This window comes from Sinocyclocheilus grahami, unplaced genomic scaffold (genome assembly GCF_001515645.1).
Source record: "Sinocyclocheilus grahami isolate Dianchi unplaced genomic scaffold, SAMN03320097.WGS_v1.1 scaffold433.1, whole genome shotgun sequence".
Taxonomy (NCBI): domain Eukaryota; kingdom Metazoa; phylum Chordata; class Actinopteri; order Cypriniformes; family Cyprinidae; genus Sinocyclocheilus; species Sinocyclocheilus grahami.
In genome coordinates this window covers 332204-349827 of record NW_015505612.1, presented here as the reverse complement: position 1 = coordinate 349827, position 17624 = coordinate 332204, and the positions used below count along the sequence as shown (strand labels likewise).

The window sequence follows — 17624 nt, the reverse complement described above, 5'->3', positions numbered from 1 at the left end:
ATTATTGTCATGAAATGTGCTAGAAAAGGGTGTTTATGCTGTATTTTAAAAAAAATCTATATAACTGTTTGACATTTTCATACATTTTGAGTGTGGATGTCATTGTCTTGTATATTGCGAGAGAAAAAACTTCCTGTATAGTAATAGTTTATGATTGTGATTGCAGTAACTTGTTCCCTGTCATTATTCAAAAAACCAAACAATTTCAAAATACCATTTCAAAACAGTTTCGACTGTAATACTTTCCAACCACAGACTCGGCACAGGCACTTGTTCCTTAAACATCAGTTGGCAGAAACTAGGGGAAAGGTCAATGTTAAGTGGTCATCTAAATATGTTCACTAGAAAGTGGCCGGCTATCAGCCAGACTAATACTGGCTTTGCACCAAAACGCTGTGTGATAAGTGTTATTTATAAACCGCATGCAGTGCCTGACCACAAAGAAAGCAGAGCATTTAGCACAGGCTGCTTTCAGGTGAAGCGTTTTCTGTCAGTTTTCTGCAGTGAAACATTTTTGAAAAGCTATAACGGGAACATTCCTTCTCAGAATCTACTCAGCTTTGTAGTAATAATAGTCACAAAAAGTGTAAGTACCTGTGGGAAATCCTAGTATTTCATCATAATAATAGGCCGAATGGGTAATTATATCTGGCTAATGCAAATTCTGGCAACCAAAATATTAAACAGCTGAATGTTTGAGATGGTCGAAGGAGAGATCTAGTATGTGGATGTCAGCTTCTCTAGAACTGACTGGTCCACTAAGGAATGACGCCTGTAGAAAATTTCTGAGGTCAAGTCTTTAGTTATGCAGATGTTGATAATAAGTTTAAATTCAGGAAATTACTCACTGCATCAAAAAGCACCACATCTCACAACACAAGGAATATTGTGAAACACTTCTAATACAGTCATGCAATTCTTCTGGAAATGCATTTAGAATTTTTATTTGCAGTAAAGAGGGCCAATAACAAAAGCCCAAAACAACATCAAATTAAAGGAACAGTTCACCAAAAAATGAAACATTTCTGAAAATGTACTCACACCCTCAAGCCATCCAAGATGTAGATCCGTTTAAAAACATGGATTTGTTTCTTGCAGAAGCTTTTCACTTCAAAAGATATTAATTGATAGATTTTAGATTATTGTGATGTTTTAATCAGCTGTTTGGACTCTAATTCTGACGGCACCCATTCACTGCAGAGGATCCATTGGTGAGCAAGTGTAATGCTGACTTTCTCCAAATCTGTTCTGATGAAGAAACAAACTTATCTGGAATGGCCTGAGGGTGAGTACTTTTTAAGCAAATTTTTTTGTGTGAACTATTCCTTTAAGTCTCTGGAGTGACCTGCATGATCAGAGTGATAAGACACATAGAAACACATCTTATACAAATACACATATATAACAGACATAGTGTGAATAGTGCGCATCAAGTAATAGATTAGTACACAAAAAAGACATATAAACCTTAATGAACGCTCACATACAGCACACACGCACACACACACACACACACACACACAGCTGAAGGATTTTAAAGCAGCTTTTTAAAGTCTTCTTCACTGCTGGTGGTAGAAACAAGGACTTCCTCTATGCACATGTGCATTCCCTCCAATTATTCAAAATCTTCTTGTTTATCAACAAAATTGTCTCCCGTTCTTGCCTCTTCCCTTGATCCATGCATCTTCTGTTCTTCTTTGGAGAGCCCATCTATTTCCGTATGCTTCCACTCTTGCTCTTGACTCCTTTTATCTGATCATTGATTTGTCTATTCTTCATCCCCAGTCCCTCATTGGCTACTGCATCCACTTCCTCCACTCTTCTCCCCTGTTGCTGCTTTCTTGCGTCTCTTGTTCAGCAAGGGGTTACTGGAGGCATCCAAGTCCTTAATCTTCACCTGCTCGTAATCTACACGCATGGTGGCCAACGCACTGGTTAACTCTTCCTAAAAACAAAAGACAAAAAAAAAAAGGTGAAAAAATGTAAATAGTATAACATAAAGAGTAGTTTTTTATATATATATATATATATATATATATATATATATATTTTTAACTTTTATTATCAATATCAGCATTATTATTATTAATAAAATATATAAAATATTTATATGTATGCAATTACAAATAATCACTAATAATAATAATAATAATGATGATTTATTTAAATGGCAGGTTTTTTTTATTCTATATATTTAAATAGCACAACATAAATGTTATATATTATTATTATTATTGTGTGTTTGTGTGTACAATTTAAACATATTCATCATCATCATTAATAATAATAATAATAGTGATTTGTTTAAATAGCATAGATCCATATATAGCTTTTTTGTCATAGTTGTTCATGAGTCTCTGTTGTTATTGACTGTAATTAATTGGGCATCTGAATAAAAAAATTAAGTGACTTGACTATTTTATCTGCCTTTCTTGTAAAACAGTAAATTTGAAAATTCATGGATAACAACAATTTAGCATTAGAAACACTACTGTGACTAAAGAGCTTACACATACTGGTGGATTAACCATTACAGAAACATGATTTTGGTCATCACCAATACTGTTTTGTAAGCTGTGGCACAAACCTTACATTGGGTAGTTGTGTATATACTGTGGCAATAAAGTTACTTTGATAAAAATGAACTGAGTTGAGTTGTTTTTATTCTGTTGTGTGGCTCCCTCTTGAGGATACAGATAGTATTACAGAAAATAATGCCCTTACAGAGTGTTACCATTCTTCAGCGTCAGATATTACATTAAAAATAACAAAACAGAATGAAAAAGACACTTCAATGATATTTGGATATTATTCTAAACAGGTAGTGTAATTCTTTCAATGGGCAGTGCATCCAGTGCTCACCTTGACCTCGTCCCACATCTCGCTGTCTTCTGTTAGCACTCGTGTGGTGTGGAGAGGCGTTTGGGGAACCACCATGGATTGCTAAAAGAAACATTTCAGTGTTAGATCCTTGTATATGCAGAGCAAATACATCCAAAGAAACACATACAATCAGCTGAAATACTCACAATGATCCAGGTGTGGTTCATGAATTGTTCAATGGTCATTCTTTCATTAGGGTCGGTCTTCAATAGCTGGTGAATCAACTGTTTGGCTGGAGGAGAAGAATATTATATATCCATAAGGGGAACATGACTGTTTAGGTCCCCATAATCTAGATCAGTGTTTTAGGCTACTTGAGCATTACAGACACGGCTGTAGGGGTACAAAAATAGGTTGGGAAATACTGGATCATTCACCAGTGTGAACAGAACTGAGAACCAGAGTGAATTTACAAACACAGTCAGAATATCTGTATGTTCCGTTCCATAAAATACAATTTTGGACAATGCTGCTGACTAGCATTTAAGAATGTAAGTATGAAAATTAAGCAGAATGTATTATTAGACATAATTCATTATTAAACCCTAGGGAAAAAACTACCTGCGATAATAATAATTATTATATTACTCAATATTCAATATATATTTCTAATTGTATTAATATGTTTCTAATGCTCAGTAAATTAAATACAATAAAATAACTGAAAAAGGCAATAAAAAAAGTAGAATAAATATGCAAAAAAAATATTTAAAACTATAATTATATATAACCATGCATGTTATATATTACATCCATGATTACATGTAGTCATGAAGATGGCAATAAAAACAAAAGTGATACTGCCCTCTGGTGGTGAACAGGCAACATGAAGTTTGGCTGGGTGCAAAATAAGACATAAAATGCATCTCACCCTCCTCAGACACTTCAGCCCACTCTGGGTTGGGAAACTCGTACTGGCCCATGCGAATACGCCGCTTCATTCCCGGTGAAATGGCCTGTCCTGTGTTGGAGTAGAACGGTGGGAATCCACACAACCTTCATGCAACATAAAGAGGAACAAAGCAGTTTCAGCTAGTTTAGTTTAAAATGATGTACACCACAGCTTTAATTTACCACTTAAGGTAGCACCAGGTAGAGTCGTTATACTCACAGGATGTACATGATCACGCCCAGAGACCACATATCACATGATTTGTCGTATTTCTCAGGGCCTAAAACCTCTGGTGCTGGAGACACACATATATATATAAAAACACACACATTAGTTTGCATTATTACACCAAGTGTTATTCTGTTTACACTACATATACACACAAAACTCAGTCTTAGTCTCTGTTTAAAGAGAGGTAAAGAATGTACCTCTCATGATAAGAGTGGCATTCATCTCACTGACCTACATAATATGGCGTAAAGCAGGGCGTCTGTAATAGGTTATGCAGTGAAGTCTCTTTAGCAAAGCCAAAATCTGTTAGTTTGAGAACTCCAGTATCTTCTTTATTAGTGTAGAGCAGGTTCTCTGGCTGAGGAGGGTATAGAGATGCTCAAAATATTGTCAACAATTACACAAAGATCCCATTTTCCTGAATATCTGACTTGAATATAATGTAAATTCTTATCTTACAGGTGGTAGTACTTGTAACAATCATGTTACCTTGATGTCTCTGTGTGCAATGTTCATGTTGTGCAGATACTGGATGGCTGTGCCGATGTCTCTCATGATCTCAGATGCCTCTGCAGGCACAGAACAGAGGGAATACAGTGTGACTGCTGCCTCTGATGTCATTTCATGATTATAAGTGTAAGAGAAGAGCGAACCTCAATTATCTCTACTATTCAGTTCCTGTCTCAAAATATCAGCCAAGTTTACAATTCAGTGGCTTCTTCAAAAAATGACTGACTGCTTAACTAACTTACTAACTAACTAACTGAAATCGATCATAACTCTACTAACTAATCAACCAACGGAACTTGGGAAATAACTTCATCATAACCATATTTATAGTTATTAAACTTACTAAACAACAGAAAGTATACAGGGGAAGTAATATATGTATTGCTAACTAATAAACTATTCAACTAAATTGATATTGCATGGGGAAATAACTAACTAAACAAGCAATATATTGATATTACAGTTGTTTATATATACTGTATATAACTATATATATATATATATATATATATAGTTATATACAGTATATATATATATAGACCAACTAAATAACTCTTAAACCTCATTATGACCATGTAAAATTGGTGGCAGTAGAAAGAGTTTAGGTTGTTCTAAATGTGTGTGTGTGTGTGTGTGTGTGTGTTTGTGTTTGTGGCAACATACATCTATATTTGCATGGTACATTTCCTGTGTTATGAAACACAGTGGCACAGATAACCCACCTCGCTCAGTGAAGGCTTGGTCTCCTCTGGCCTGAATTCTGCTGAAGAGCTCTCCCCCCTCCATACTGACACAACACACACACACATTTTCTAATTATACGGTTTAATGCACAAATACACAATCACAATAAGCCGAGTTTCTTTCCCAGCTGAGCATGTGAAAACAACAACTTGGCTTTATGGTTATAAAAATGATGTGAATCATATGCTCCTCTGAGTGCTGCTCTCACTGCTCAACCACCTCAGATAAAGCACATCACAGCCACTTAATACAACACTCAAAGCCACTGTTTGATTAAACAGCATGAAATCAAAATCTAAATTTTGTGTTTTTTATGGCCTGAATTCTGCTGAAGAGCTCTCCCCCCTCCATACTGACACAACACACACACACATTTTCTAATTATACGGTTTAATGCACAAATACACAATCACAATAAGCCGAGTTTCTTTCCCAGCTGAGCATGTGAAAACAACAACTTGGCTTTATGGTTATAAAAATGATGTGAATCATATTATTGCCAAAATGTGCAAAAGCAAGAGGGATACAGGAAATGAGTTTGTCTCTGTGAATGATGGACAAGGAGAGTCCCTCTCTGCTCCTCTGAGTGCTGCTCTCACTGCTCAACCACCTCAGATAAAGCACATCACAGCCACTTAATACAACACTCAAAGCCACTGTTTGATTAAACAGCATGAAATCAAAATCAAAATTTTGTGTTTTTTAGTAGTAGTAGTAAATCTTTATTTGTCCCTTCACAGGGCAATTCATACAGCATCAACCTCACAAACAGACAAAAGTTTATAAGACATCGTGACAAAACTGCTAGAATGAATGAACGACCACAACAACAAAAAACAAACAAAAACCCGGGCATTAACAGTACACCATTTGTCATATACTAAAATAATGTTAAAATTCATAGTACACTTTTTAGTCCATGTCTATTAGCTTTGAGGTTGTCTGTGTGAAAGCTTGCAGAATTCACTTGCTGCTTTAAGAATTTACAGGCTGTCTTTTCTGGAAAATGAATGACTCATGTTGGACTGCACCAATTTCAGTCTAAGAAAAAGTTCTCTAGAATGAGAATGTCCCATCCTCTAAATCTACTGGCTATTTAACAAATAGGAATAAGCCATTTAATATGTCCCAATAAGAAAAACATCAGCACATTTTTATGACACTTTTAAAGTCTTGTGTATGCTGTTACTGAAACAATGCAGTCCAAACAAACGAGAATAAAAATGATGTACATACACACATTTGTAGTCGTTTTTTGGTTTTTGGCTTAGTGTTATGTTAGAATCATTATTATACTCCTATACCTTTTGTTCTTTAATATTTTGAATTGTTTTTCGCTTTATTTTTTGTTTTTCATTTAAATGTTAAGTTTTGAAATTTTGTTGTATGCATTTGTCATTTTTATTTAATTTCTTTATTTTTAAAATGTGTATAAGTAGTATTTATAAAGCTTTAGTTTTTAGTTTTGAATGTGTTTTTAGTTGTTTTAATACTACAATTGATTGCTTCTGTTGTCCTCATTTGTAAGTCGCTTTGGATAAAAGCGTCTGCTAAATGACTAAATAAATAAATAAATATCAAATATATATAAATATTGAATTTTAAACAGAACATTTAAAAAAAAAATTGCTTCACATCTATGGCCTTTTCATCTGTGGTAATTGACAGCATTGTTTTGAACCTGGAACATTCCTTGCTGCCCATTAAAGAAGAACAGTTACGCAAAGAAAAGAAAATATCTATTCATATTATGCAATTTACCACACAGAGTCAGTACAGAAAGTAATTAATTGTTTTCATTGTGTACCCGTCCTTTCTCTCCCCATAAGTGGGACGTCAAACACATGGCGTGCACTCACTGCACTGGAACAGTTTGAGACCTTGACATTGCACATGCATCCCATCAGAGTGTATTTTTGGGGCCTGAAACCTTCCATTGCAGTAACACCCAGTGTAACCTCTTGGTTAAGAGCCTTTTAGTGTTTTGTGTCCCTTTTAGGCAACATGATGTATATGATCAATTGATACTGACTGTAGTAGTTTCATAAATAGTTTACTGATGTCAGCAGGTATTTACAAAACCAAGATAGCTTAAAATCACACAGGAAGTCTTAAAGGAATAGTTCACCCAAAAATTAACAGATTTGGATCCTCTGCAGTGAATGGGTGCCATCAGAATAAGAGTTCAAACAGCAGATAAGAACGAGTAATCCACATGACTCCAATCTATCAATTAATGTTTTGTGAAGTGAGAAGCTGTGGGTTTGTAATAAACAAATTCATCATTAAACCATTTTAACTTTAGTACAAGTCTATAATATGACTTTTTAACTTTAATACGAGTCTGTTTGAACTTTCATTCTGACGGCACCCATTCACTGCAGACGATCCATTGGTGAACAATTTATGTAATGCTAAACTTCTCAAAATCTGTTCAAACTCATCTAGATCTTGGTACATTTTCAGTAGATTTTCATTTTTGGGTGAACTATTCATTTAAAGTAGTGAGGGGAACCCAAAAAGAGAAAATACTGTCACCATTTACACACCCACACATTGTTCCAAACCTGTATGTCTTTCTTCTGCGGATCATGAAAGAAGATATTCTGAAGAATATTTCAAAAGTCATTGTCCACTAAATCAAAAAGTCAGTCACTGACTTTCACTGAAGGGTGGAAAAAACTGAGACAATTCTAAAATATTTTTTTGTGTTTATTACTCTTGGTGTTAATTCTGTCAAATTATAAAACTATTTTTGACTTGAATAAAACCAGTTAAGGCAGATGTCACCACATAAAACGAATTACTAGCAAAGAAACGTGCTATTTCCATTTACACACTTTAAAAAAGTTTAGCAATTGTTTACATGCAAGCAAACAGAAATGGGGTTCTGGTTTTAATTTCTATCAATTAAAGCCCAAAAGCTGTTTAAACCATTTGCAGAGGTGTGAACTGCATGCAATTTGATTTTGACCCCCACCCACGTTGTCTCTGGCTCTGCAGCTGACAACCAAAAGTTCATAATGTGTGTATATATGTGTGTGTGGGGGTGAAAAAGAGATGTGTTGCATTAGCTTTCTGACTAACAGCAGCCAAAAGACAGTTTGAGTCATTTAACAGTGAAGCCCGTGGGCTGGAGTTTCAAGGGCAGTGTTGTAAATGACTGACTGGAGTAATCTTTATAGTTCAGTCCTGATTCAGAGATACAGGAACCACCTACAAAAACTGCTGTAGAATTACAGTGAAACAGACGTCAGGAAAATCCTTTTACAACAATAATAGAAGTTGTGGTTGGAAGAAAACCACGAGAGTATCAGATAACACACATACACAATAAATCACATGTGCATTGGTTTTGCTACATAAGCTTTATGGGTAATCATGTTAAAGGATTCATTTCTAAGGAGCGACAGCATCTACTATTATAAATGCGAGCACTGTCTGGCGCTAACAAACATGTAAACTTACAAAGAACACATAGTGGTGTTTTCTAAGAAAAGTATTACTGTTATTGTTCACATACTTATTAAGGTTAAGCATTAAACTAAACTGCATAGAAACAACTTGGCATCCACTCAGAACATCCTAAAAAATATGGAGAAATATTATTATTTGTTTGAACAAAGGCCTCCTGTAGCGAATCGATGCATTTTTGTAAGAAAAATAACCATATTTAAAACGTAATAATCAATTGAATCTAGCTTGCACTCATTGTTGTACACGGAAGCAGCTCCGGGCGGATGACGTAGGACATCAGCATTGCGCATGCGCCGCTCAGAAGTGACGAATGCGGAAGCGCAGGGGAGAGATCAAAACAAAACAATGGTTATGGATTAGAAGTTCAAAACGAGGATGTGTAAAGAAGAATGTCAGAGGAATTCGATATAAGCCAAGAGGAGACTGGTTTTCCTTTGCTAAAGTAAGGAAGCTTTGCTTCCTTTGCTCCTGTTAACAAATCTTGGTTTTCACGAGACTCACCGGCGCATACGCAACGCCAACATCTTACGTCATCCTCCCGGAGCTGCTTCCGTGTACAACTGTTGACGCATTAAAGTGATTATTACGTTTTGAATATGGATATTTTTCTTACAAAAACACATAGATTCGCTACAGGAGGCCTTTGTTCACCCCTGGAGCCGTGTGAGGCACTTTTTTTAATGGATGGACGCTTTTTATTTCACTTCTTTTGGACTGATGCATGCAACACCCGCTGACTGCCATTAAACAGCTTGGAAGATCAAAGACAATTTTTTATATAGATCCGACTGGATTTGTCTGAAAGAAGAAAGTCAAATACACCTAGGAAGCCTTGAGGGTGTGTAATTTATAGGCTAATTTTCATTTTTGGGTGAACTAACCCTTAGACTCAGCAGTAAAATTAACTGTGAGACAAATCTATAAACTTCCGACTAGATTCTGTTTAGTAAATAACAAGTTTTATTATTTTTTGTGAGTCATTAATTTGAATGAGATGGATGCATGATGTTTACCGAGTACCATACCAGTTAATGACACATGCTGTATATATTTATTAGCTTATTTATACTTTGAAATGACTTTTGTTTGTGTATCTTACTGTAGTCAGATTGATGCATTCAATATTTTTAGTAAAATAAAATCAATTACATTTTTTTTTTAACAGTTAGTATATTTAGAATAGTACTGAACGTAACCAAAAGGTTTCTGTGACCACAGTTTCCTAAAAACAGAGTGGGGAATTACATTTTCTAGGAACCACTATATTTCAGTTTCAGCCCAGAAACGTGTGGGGGTTTTGCATTCTGGTCTGTTTTGTCATTTGAAGTGGCTCAACTTGATTTATTGGAGGTCAGCGTAATCATAACCATCTCACACTTGGTTCTTGGTCAAACAGAGACACGCATGAGTGTTTATATTACTTTGTGTTTGTCCAAGTCACGTCTTATGATAACACGTGAAACATGACACTCTGATCTGTCTAAAATAAGACTCTTGTAAAAGACACCACAGTATTACACAGCATTCTGCCCTTAGCTGCTTTATAAAAACTATTCTTATCTCATGTAATCTTATACTCTTTATTGGGTCTGTTGTAAAAAAAAATCACTGAATACTAATGGGATAGAGTTTGAGTTTAATTCATAGCCCAGATTTTCATACGCAAACTGCCACAGCATAAAACTGACCCTCCTAAAAAATGAACTTCTACAGACAAGTTGGCAGCTCTTGCAAATTCGTCATACAGCTCTGTCACACTCTGCTTTCTCTGTTTCTCCCTTAGGGGGAAGCAAATTTCATCCCCCTTGCTTAGAAAACATCAAGCGCCTTCCAGATGAACCTTGCGGCACACTCAGAAATATGCCAGGATTGAACAAAGGCTCAATCCTGAACAATATCTGGATCCTGAATGCAGAAAGATGAACTCAAACACTGAACAGTGAGAGTGGCAGCGCCAGGGCTGTAATATGAACCAGTCGAGCATACATTATAGCTGACAGCACAATGGGAACGGTGAAAGGCCATTGAACAGAGCTCACACATCTTTCATTGCCATTTTACCACCATGTTGCTTCATCAAATTATAATACATACTGTTAAACGTGAAACAAGGTTCTGATTTTGTCTTATTCACAGAATTCGTTACAAAAACATAACTGTCCTAAAAATTATATAATTATAATAATTATTTATATATATATATTTTAAAATAATTAATATAATATTTATATAGACAGAATTCTGAACAGACGGGAATTGTTCTAGAAAATCTGCATTTTAATTATAAACATTTAAAATGAAACTAAATTAAGAAATTTATATTTTGTTCATTTTCAAAAACGCTATATATCATATAGAAAACTGTCCTATGACTGTCGTTAAAATTCAGCATTTTAATTAATATACATGTTTACATTATGTAAATTCTTATTTACTCTATGCTATGTAATTACTTCAAGAACAGATGTTAAATTATTATTTTATTTTATTTTTTTGGCTGTCCTGGGACGAAATTGACCTTTTAAGTTAGGATTGTTTCCTCTTCTTAATGTTAATTTCAAATGTTGTAGACCAGCACACCACAAACTAAACTCAATCAAGGGATCAAGAACCCCTACTGCACTGGACTATATATGCAGGGTACAGACTTTGCAAGATAGCGACCCAATGGCAGCGTAATAAATAAATCTCAGAGGTTCAGTCAGGCTGTAAGATATCTTTTCCTTGTTGGCAACTGTTCAAATCCAATATGTGAAATCAAGAGTGAATTAAATGAGTTAGATTTAAAGGATGGCTTCTATCCAGCTAAACAGAGTGGATTAAACAGCACCTATACGCTCACATTTATTACAGTTAGCCATCAACATACTACTTAATTAAAAGGCTTGCCAAAATGGACAGCTCTGCCCTATGCCTATTTACTCTGTGATTAAAAAGCAGAGAGGATATTGAGCAATAAATTACTCCTGAATGACTCGGGTCAATTGGATTTTTATTGTGCCCCAGCACACTGAGTTTCATTTAGGATAGCACAACTCTCAACACAATTAGTATCAAAAGAACCTTATTTATTTTGCCTGTGCCATTTTCATAATAATAAGCAATGCCTCTACCACTCTCAAGAGATATTTGGGATGGTATGTCAATTGAGAGTAAGTGAGTCTCTGCATATTGACTTTGTGTGATATTCAAATCCTGACATTAACCATTACGAAAGACACTGAATGCGTACCTTACACTCTTAAAAATAAAGGTGCTTCAAAAGGTTCTTCAAGCGATGCCATAGAAGAACCATTTTTGGTTCCACAAAGAACCATTCAGTCAAAGGTTCTTTAAAGAACCATCTCTTTCTTACCTTTTTGTAATCTGAAGAACCTTCTTTCGCCACAAAGAATCTTTTGTCAAACAGAAAGGTTCTTCAGATGTTAAAGGTTCTTTATGGAACCATTTAGACAAAAAGGTTCTTCTATGGCATCGTGAAGCATCTTTATTTTTAAGAGTGTAGGTCAGCTGCTGTTTAAGCCTAGTTAGACATCTTCCACTAAGTTGTAAAACAGAGAGAACAGGTGCAGTACAGACTTGCCAAATATCAGATGGCCTGAAAAACTACAGGTGGGCACTGGGCAGGAAAGTTTATAAGCTCTAATTGATCACAACATATAAATAATAAAAAATTAACAAGATTAGATGTATCATTCCCCGAATCTTTGGTACACTTTGCATCTCTAAGTTCTTCCTACACCTACAGTGTCCTATTGTAATTTTAATAATGGATTAGACTAGGCAAATTTCCCCCAAAATATTTAAATAAACACTCATTTATTAATCTTTATTTGGATATATTAGTTTAAATATTTAGATTTACAATAAACATGATATTTAATAAGTTGAATCAGAGAAACTTAATATGAATAAATAAATGTAATATAATAAATAGTAAATTAATATAAATGAATGAATTCATTCATTCATTAATAAAACAATAGAAATTAATACATAGATACAATTATACTCCTTATGCCTCCTTTTTTTCTCCTTATGTGCATATTGAGTTCTTCTGATCCAGCTGGATTGTACTGGACAGTAAATCCCTGTCCACGATGGCACTTGGGTGACATATTTCCATTGCTCTGCCTGAGTGCTGTGTGTCACACCTCATCTCCTTAAAGAGCCAAGTCAGATTTGGCAACCCTTTAACTGGTGGCCCTCCAGGAACCTCAGCACTGTTTGTAACTCCAGCATGTGACCCTTTACATGAGGTACGGTGCCATGACACACGCAAAAACTTAGAGACCCTTAAGACAAGTAAATTAACTGTTTTCTGATACATCAGATTCAAAAACTCATAGTGAATACATAATGAATTACTTTCTTGATTAATGAGGCGAAACTCCTAGCTCAAGCAACACCTACAGCAAATTTAAGCTCATTAGAAAATTTGGTTGCACATTTTACAGTACACTCTTAAAAATAAAGGTGCTTCAAAAGGTTCTTCACAGCGATGCCATAGAAGAACCACTTTTGGTTCCACAAAGAACCATTCAGTCAAAGGTTCTTTAAAGAACCATCTCTTTCTTACCTTTTTATAATCTGAAGAACCTTCTTTCGCCACAAAGAACCTTTTGTGAAACAGAAAGGTGATTCTTCAGATGTTAAAGGTTCTTTATGGAACCATTTAGACAAAAGGTTCTTCTATGGCATCGTGAAGCACCTTTATTTTTAAGAGTGTATGTGCACTTATCTGTACTTAGAGTGCACTTACCAGTACTGGATAATATAAGGTAACATGGGTTAGAGTTCGGTTTGGGGGTAGGTCCAAGTTAGTTATTACCCAGTTATTGTAATTACTATAACAAGAACGTATACACGCAGAACAGGACTGTAAAATAAAGTGCTACCGAAAATGTTACTTTATTTGAAACTGTTTTTCAAAGCTGTCATATTTGACATGAACTTTATATAACTGTCATCTAACAAAATTCTTCTTTGCAGGGTTCTCGAACCTTTCGACCAATGTGATTTTCTCTGAATTTTTCAGTCATTCATGAGTCATGACTAATGAAGAACACTTTCATTGCCAATAAAATTTACAGCTGATAAAAATCTATATTCACTCAATGGTCAAGGACTTTTAATCAAGTTATTTTCACAATACACAATTTTAAGATTCCCTATTTTAAAAACCTTGTCAAAAAGGTATGATACAACTTTTTAGATTTTATATTAAGATACTACATTAAATATTTATGAAATATTTAAAGATGTCACTTTCAGAGAATTGAACATCTAAAGGCTAACGAATGGGTGAAAAGTCCCATAATTTTAATACAGAAAAAAGAAGTTAATGTCCATGATATTTGTTAACTACCCGTTGTGCTTAATATTTTGAGGCTTAAGGACTGCTTTTGAAATTATTGGATCAGGTTAACAGAGTTCATTATGTCAACTTGCCAACAAACATGTCTATCATATGAGTTTATTCAACTCTCCCATTATATCCCCATTACAACGTGTGTGTGATTTACCTTCAGCGCGCACTTTTGTCCGGTTTTCTTGTTATAGCACTCCACAACTTTGCCGTTAACACCCAGACCCAACACATGACTTGAGATTTTGTAGTCATCAGTCACAGCATGGCGCTTGATTTCTAGTTTGGGATAGACGGGCAGGGGGAACTGAGTGGGGTCGGTGTCTGTGGACTCAGTCTCTGGGTGAGACGCGGCGCTCTCGCTCGCTTCTGTCTTCTCGCTTTGCGCCTCGGGCTTTGGCTCTGGCTCGGACGCGTTGTCCGTTTGAGACTTGCCATTCTGAAGCATCTTTCAGTGCAGATGAGATTAAGCTATCAGTCACTCAACGTGGCTTAAGATGGTCCTTTAAAATCCACAGATAAACTATCCGCGCGGGTCCCGCTGTCACTGAGTGACGCTGTTCCGAAAATACACTGCTGATGAATTCCTGTGATGACTGACGGTCACAGAATTACAGCATGAGGCCACTTATGTTCAGATACATATAAGTAAAACGCCGGTTTCAACATCACCAGGAAGATTCATTAATAAAGTTTAACACTTTTTTATTTTTTTAAAACCCATTAAGTTATGAGAATGAATTCCAAAAACAGTGTTATCTAGTAATAAAAGTCATATTCACGTTCAGTAGGAAAGGTCCATATTAAAAGTGTCATAAATTAAAAAGAAAGTGTCTTGTCCTGCTGCATGCGCAGTTCCCGTCATCGACTGTAATGCCGCTGTGCGCGCGCGCGTTCACATTGGGGTCAGTGTCTGTTGCGGAAGCGCGAGCTTCTAAACCGCTACTCTCTTAAAGGAGCCGCGCACATTTATTGTGGCAGCACTTGATCGAGATGACCTAAAGCCACTATTCCCGTTAGACATTAGATTGAGTCACCTAGTTTAAGCCTGCATTAATCAGAATTTTTGGTCATGTAATTACCAAAAAAGAAATAATAAATTAAAAAAGTATATATATATATATATATATATTTTTTTTTTATTATTATTATTATTTTTATATTTATGTCTGTCTAATGTTTACTGCAATGTTGTTATTGTTTTTATAACTAAAACAATTCAGATTGTTTTCATTAATTCAAAAAATGTGACATAAAACAAAATATACCTAAGAAAATTTAACTTAAATTTAAGTGAAAATTAGAGATTTTGTCTTTACAACTAAATAAAAATGAAATAAAAATGAATAAAAGCTAAATAGAAATATAAAAAAAAACTAAAACTAAAGATTGCTAAAACTTGAATTAAAATAAAAATGAAAACTGAAAATATAAATTCAAATTCAATTTAATCAAAATATGAATAAATACTATGATATACTATCCTTGTGACATATTAAAATATGAATAAATACTATGATATACTATCCTTGTGACATATTAAAATATTAATAAATACTATGCTATATGTATTGCATGACATCATCATTTCTGGGTGTTTGAGTCCAATTCATGGTCCCAAGATTTAGTACAGCACTACATCCATGCATAAGACTGTTAACCAAAATAAATGAATAAAACTTAACTGACATTGTTTACAGTGTAATTATCATTCTATATTTTTCTCATGTTGCTTGAAGCTTTTATGTATGTATGAATAAGGATTTGTGTATAAGTCTAGTAGTCAAGATCACAAATCAGTGCCACACCCTGTTTGACCCAGTGCCCTTGGGTACGATCTGTGGGCAGCTCAACTGCAATTACGTAGTTGGGTGAGTGCCCGCCGGTGGTCGAGAGAGTTCCTGTGGAAGAAAAACAAAACTTTTCAGATCTCTGTGGTAAATCACAAACCAAATTTTCACATAAATCACATGACTCCACAGGATGTACAGTAATGAAACATTAACAAAAGACTGTGGCAAGTTTCACAAACAATACTATTCAAATTGCTCACCAGCACGGGTAAGAGTTTTGTAGATAGGACACACGTAGATTCCAGATTGAGGGGGTTTGCGGTTGGGAACGGGTACCATCCAGATAACAGCCATCTCTTTGTAGAGCTCTTTGGGACGGGATTCAGCAAACTGGCCTGTCTCTGCATCCCAGCGAGCCCCTTCAAGATACAGACCGTGGACGAAGCAGCCGATTTCAGGCCCCTCAGTCAGCTCTGCTACCGCTTACTTCATCACCTAAAAGAGGGTTCAAACAGAGGAAATCAAAGAAAACCACTAACCACTTCAAGACACATGGTTCCTAAAAATAAATATACACATTGTGCTGTTTAGATCAAGCAACAGAACGTCCTATTCCAGTGTTTGACCTTATCAGGTATACCATACTTCTCTTAATGGTCTATCAAATATCAAGCGTGCTTTGAGAGCTTAATATGGAAACATAGTTGAGGCTTCAAACTGAGTTTAATGCAAGAAACCCTTGCTGCTGAAAACAAATTATGCACCTTAAAGTCAAAAGCAATGATGTCAATGGAGACCGAAGAGCTACAGGCAAAGTTCTGCAGGGCTCCTGTGAGGAAGGCCTGGGGGAAGAAGCACCCACTGATCCAGAATACAGCAGGAATGCCATCTGAGATCCAGTTCTGCAAAAAGCTTATGCGCTGGACCAGATCTGACACCCAGGAAGCCAATGGCTTAAGAGATGGATATTATGAAAAAGAAGAATATTATGCTACCTGTGTCCCATTAAAATATTTCAAATAAGTTTGCATAGTCACGACATTGCAACAAAAACACTCATTCCACAAATTCAGTGCATGTCTTGCATGGTTAACATTTGGGAGATTCTTGCCTTGGCCTTCCATAGTTCTGGAACAGCGTTGATGAACAGACTGTTAGAAATCAGCTCCAGTTCAGATGACATCACCACCAAACCCTTCAAAGCCTTCACCAGATCACTGAGACGCCGGGAAATCACTGATAACAACTTATTATATCTGTGAGAATGATAGAGAGGCGCATTTTTAGAGTGTTTAGAGACAAATGAATTATAGTATACTTGTTTTTTGTTTGTTTGTTTTTTTATACACTACTGTTCAAAAATTTGGGGTCAATAAGATTTCTTTTATGTTTTTGAAAGAACAGTAATCGTAATATTGTTAAATATTATTACAATTTAAAATAACTTTTCTATTCAAATATATATTTTAAAGAGGTCATATGAAGTTGCTAAAAAGAACATTATTTTGTGCATTTGGTGTAATGAAATGTGTTTATGCGGTTTAAGGTTCAAAAACCACATTATTTTCCACATACTGTACATTATTGTTTCTCCTCTATGCCCCGCCTTTCTGAAACGCTCGATTTTTATAAAGCTCATCGGTCTGAAAAGCGAGGTGTGCTCTGATTGGCCAGCTATCCAGTGCGTTGTGATTGGCTGAATACCTCAAGCGTGTGACGGAAATGT

General features: G+C 35.5%; 1 protein-coding gene and 1 pseudogene across 1 annotated transcript; both read right to left on the bottom strand.

Moving 5' to 3' along the window:
* Positions 1-1275: 1275 nt before the first annotated feature.
* LOC107551779 (MAP kinase-activated protein kinase 2-like) lies at positions 1276-14983 on the bottom strand. The gene is made up of 10 exons (XM_016233504.1): positions 14263-14983; positions 12815-12899; positions 5239-5328; positions 4496-4575; positions 4238-4364; positions 3995-4070; positions 3755-3879; positions 3030-3115; positions 2863-2943; positions 1276-1945 (listed from the first exon to the last, which is right to left on the bottom strand). Exons 1-10 carry the CDS (start codon positions 14551-14553, stop codon positions 1790-1792), a joined length of 1197 nt encoding a protein of 398 aa, XP_016088990.1. The 5' UTR covers positions 14554-14983; the 3' UTR covers positions 1276-1789.
* An 898-nt stretch (positions 14984-15881) lies between these two features.
* LOC107551778 (dynein heavy chain 1, axonemal-like) overlaps positions 15882-17624 on the bottom strand; it is a 32876-nt pseudogene continuing 31133 nt past the window's right edge.

Bases quoted from the DNA above. Each gene is read 5' to 3' on its own strand.
- LOC107551779 (XM_016233504.1), bottom strand. From the start codon at position 14,553: ATGCTTCAGAATGGCAAGTCTCAAACGGACAACGCGTCCGAGCCAGAG. The intron at 3,116-3,754 runs GTGAGATGCATT...CTTCTCCTCCAG, and splicing joins GGCTGAAGTGTCTGAGGAGG to CCAAACAGTTGATTCACCAG. The intron at 2,944-3,029 runs GTGAGTATTTCA...TGTTTCTTTTAG, and splicing joins TGAACCACACCTGGATCATT to CAATCCATGGTGGTTCCCCA.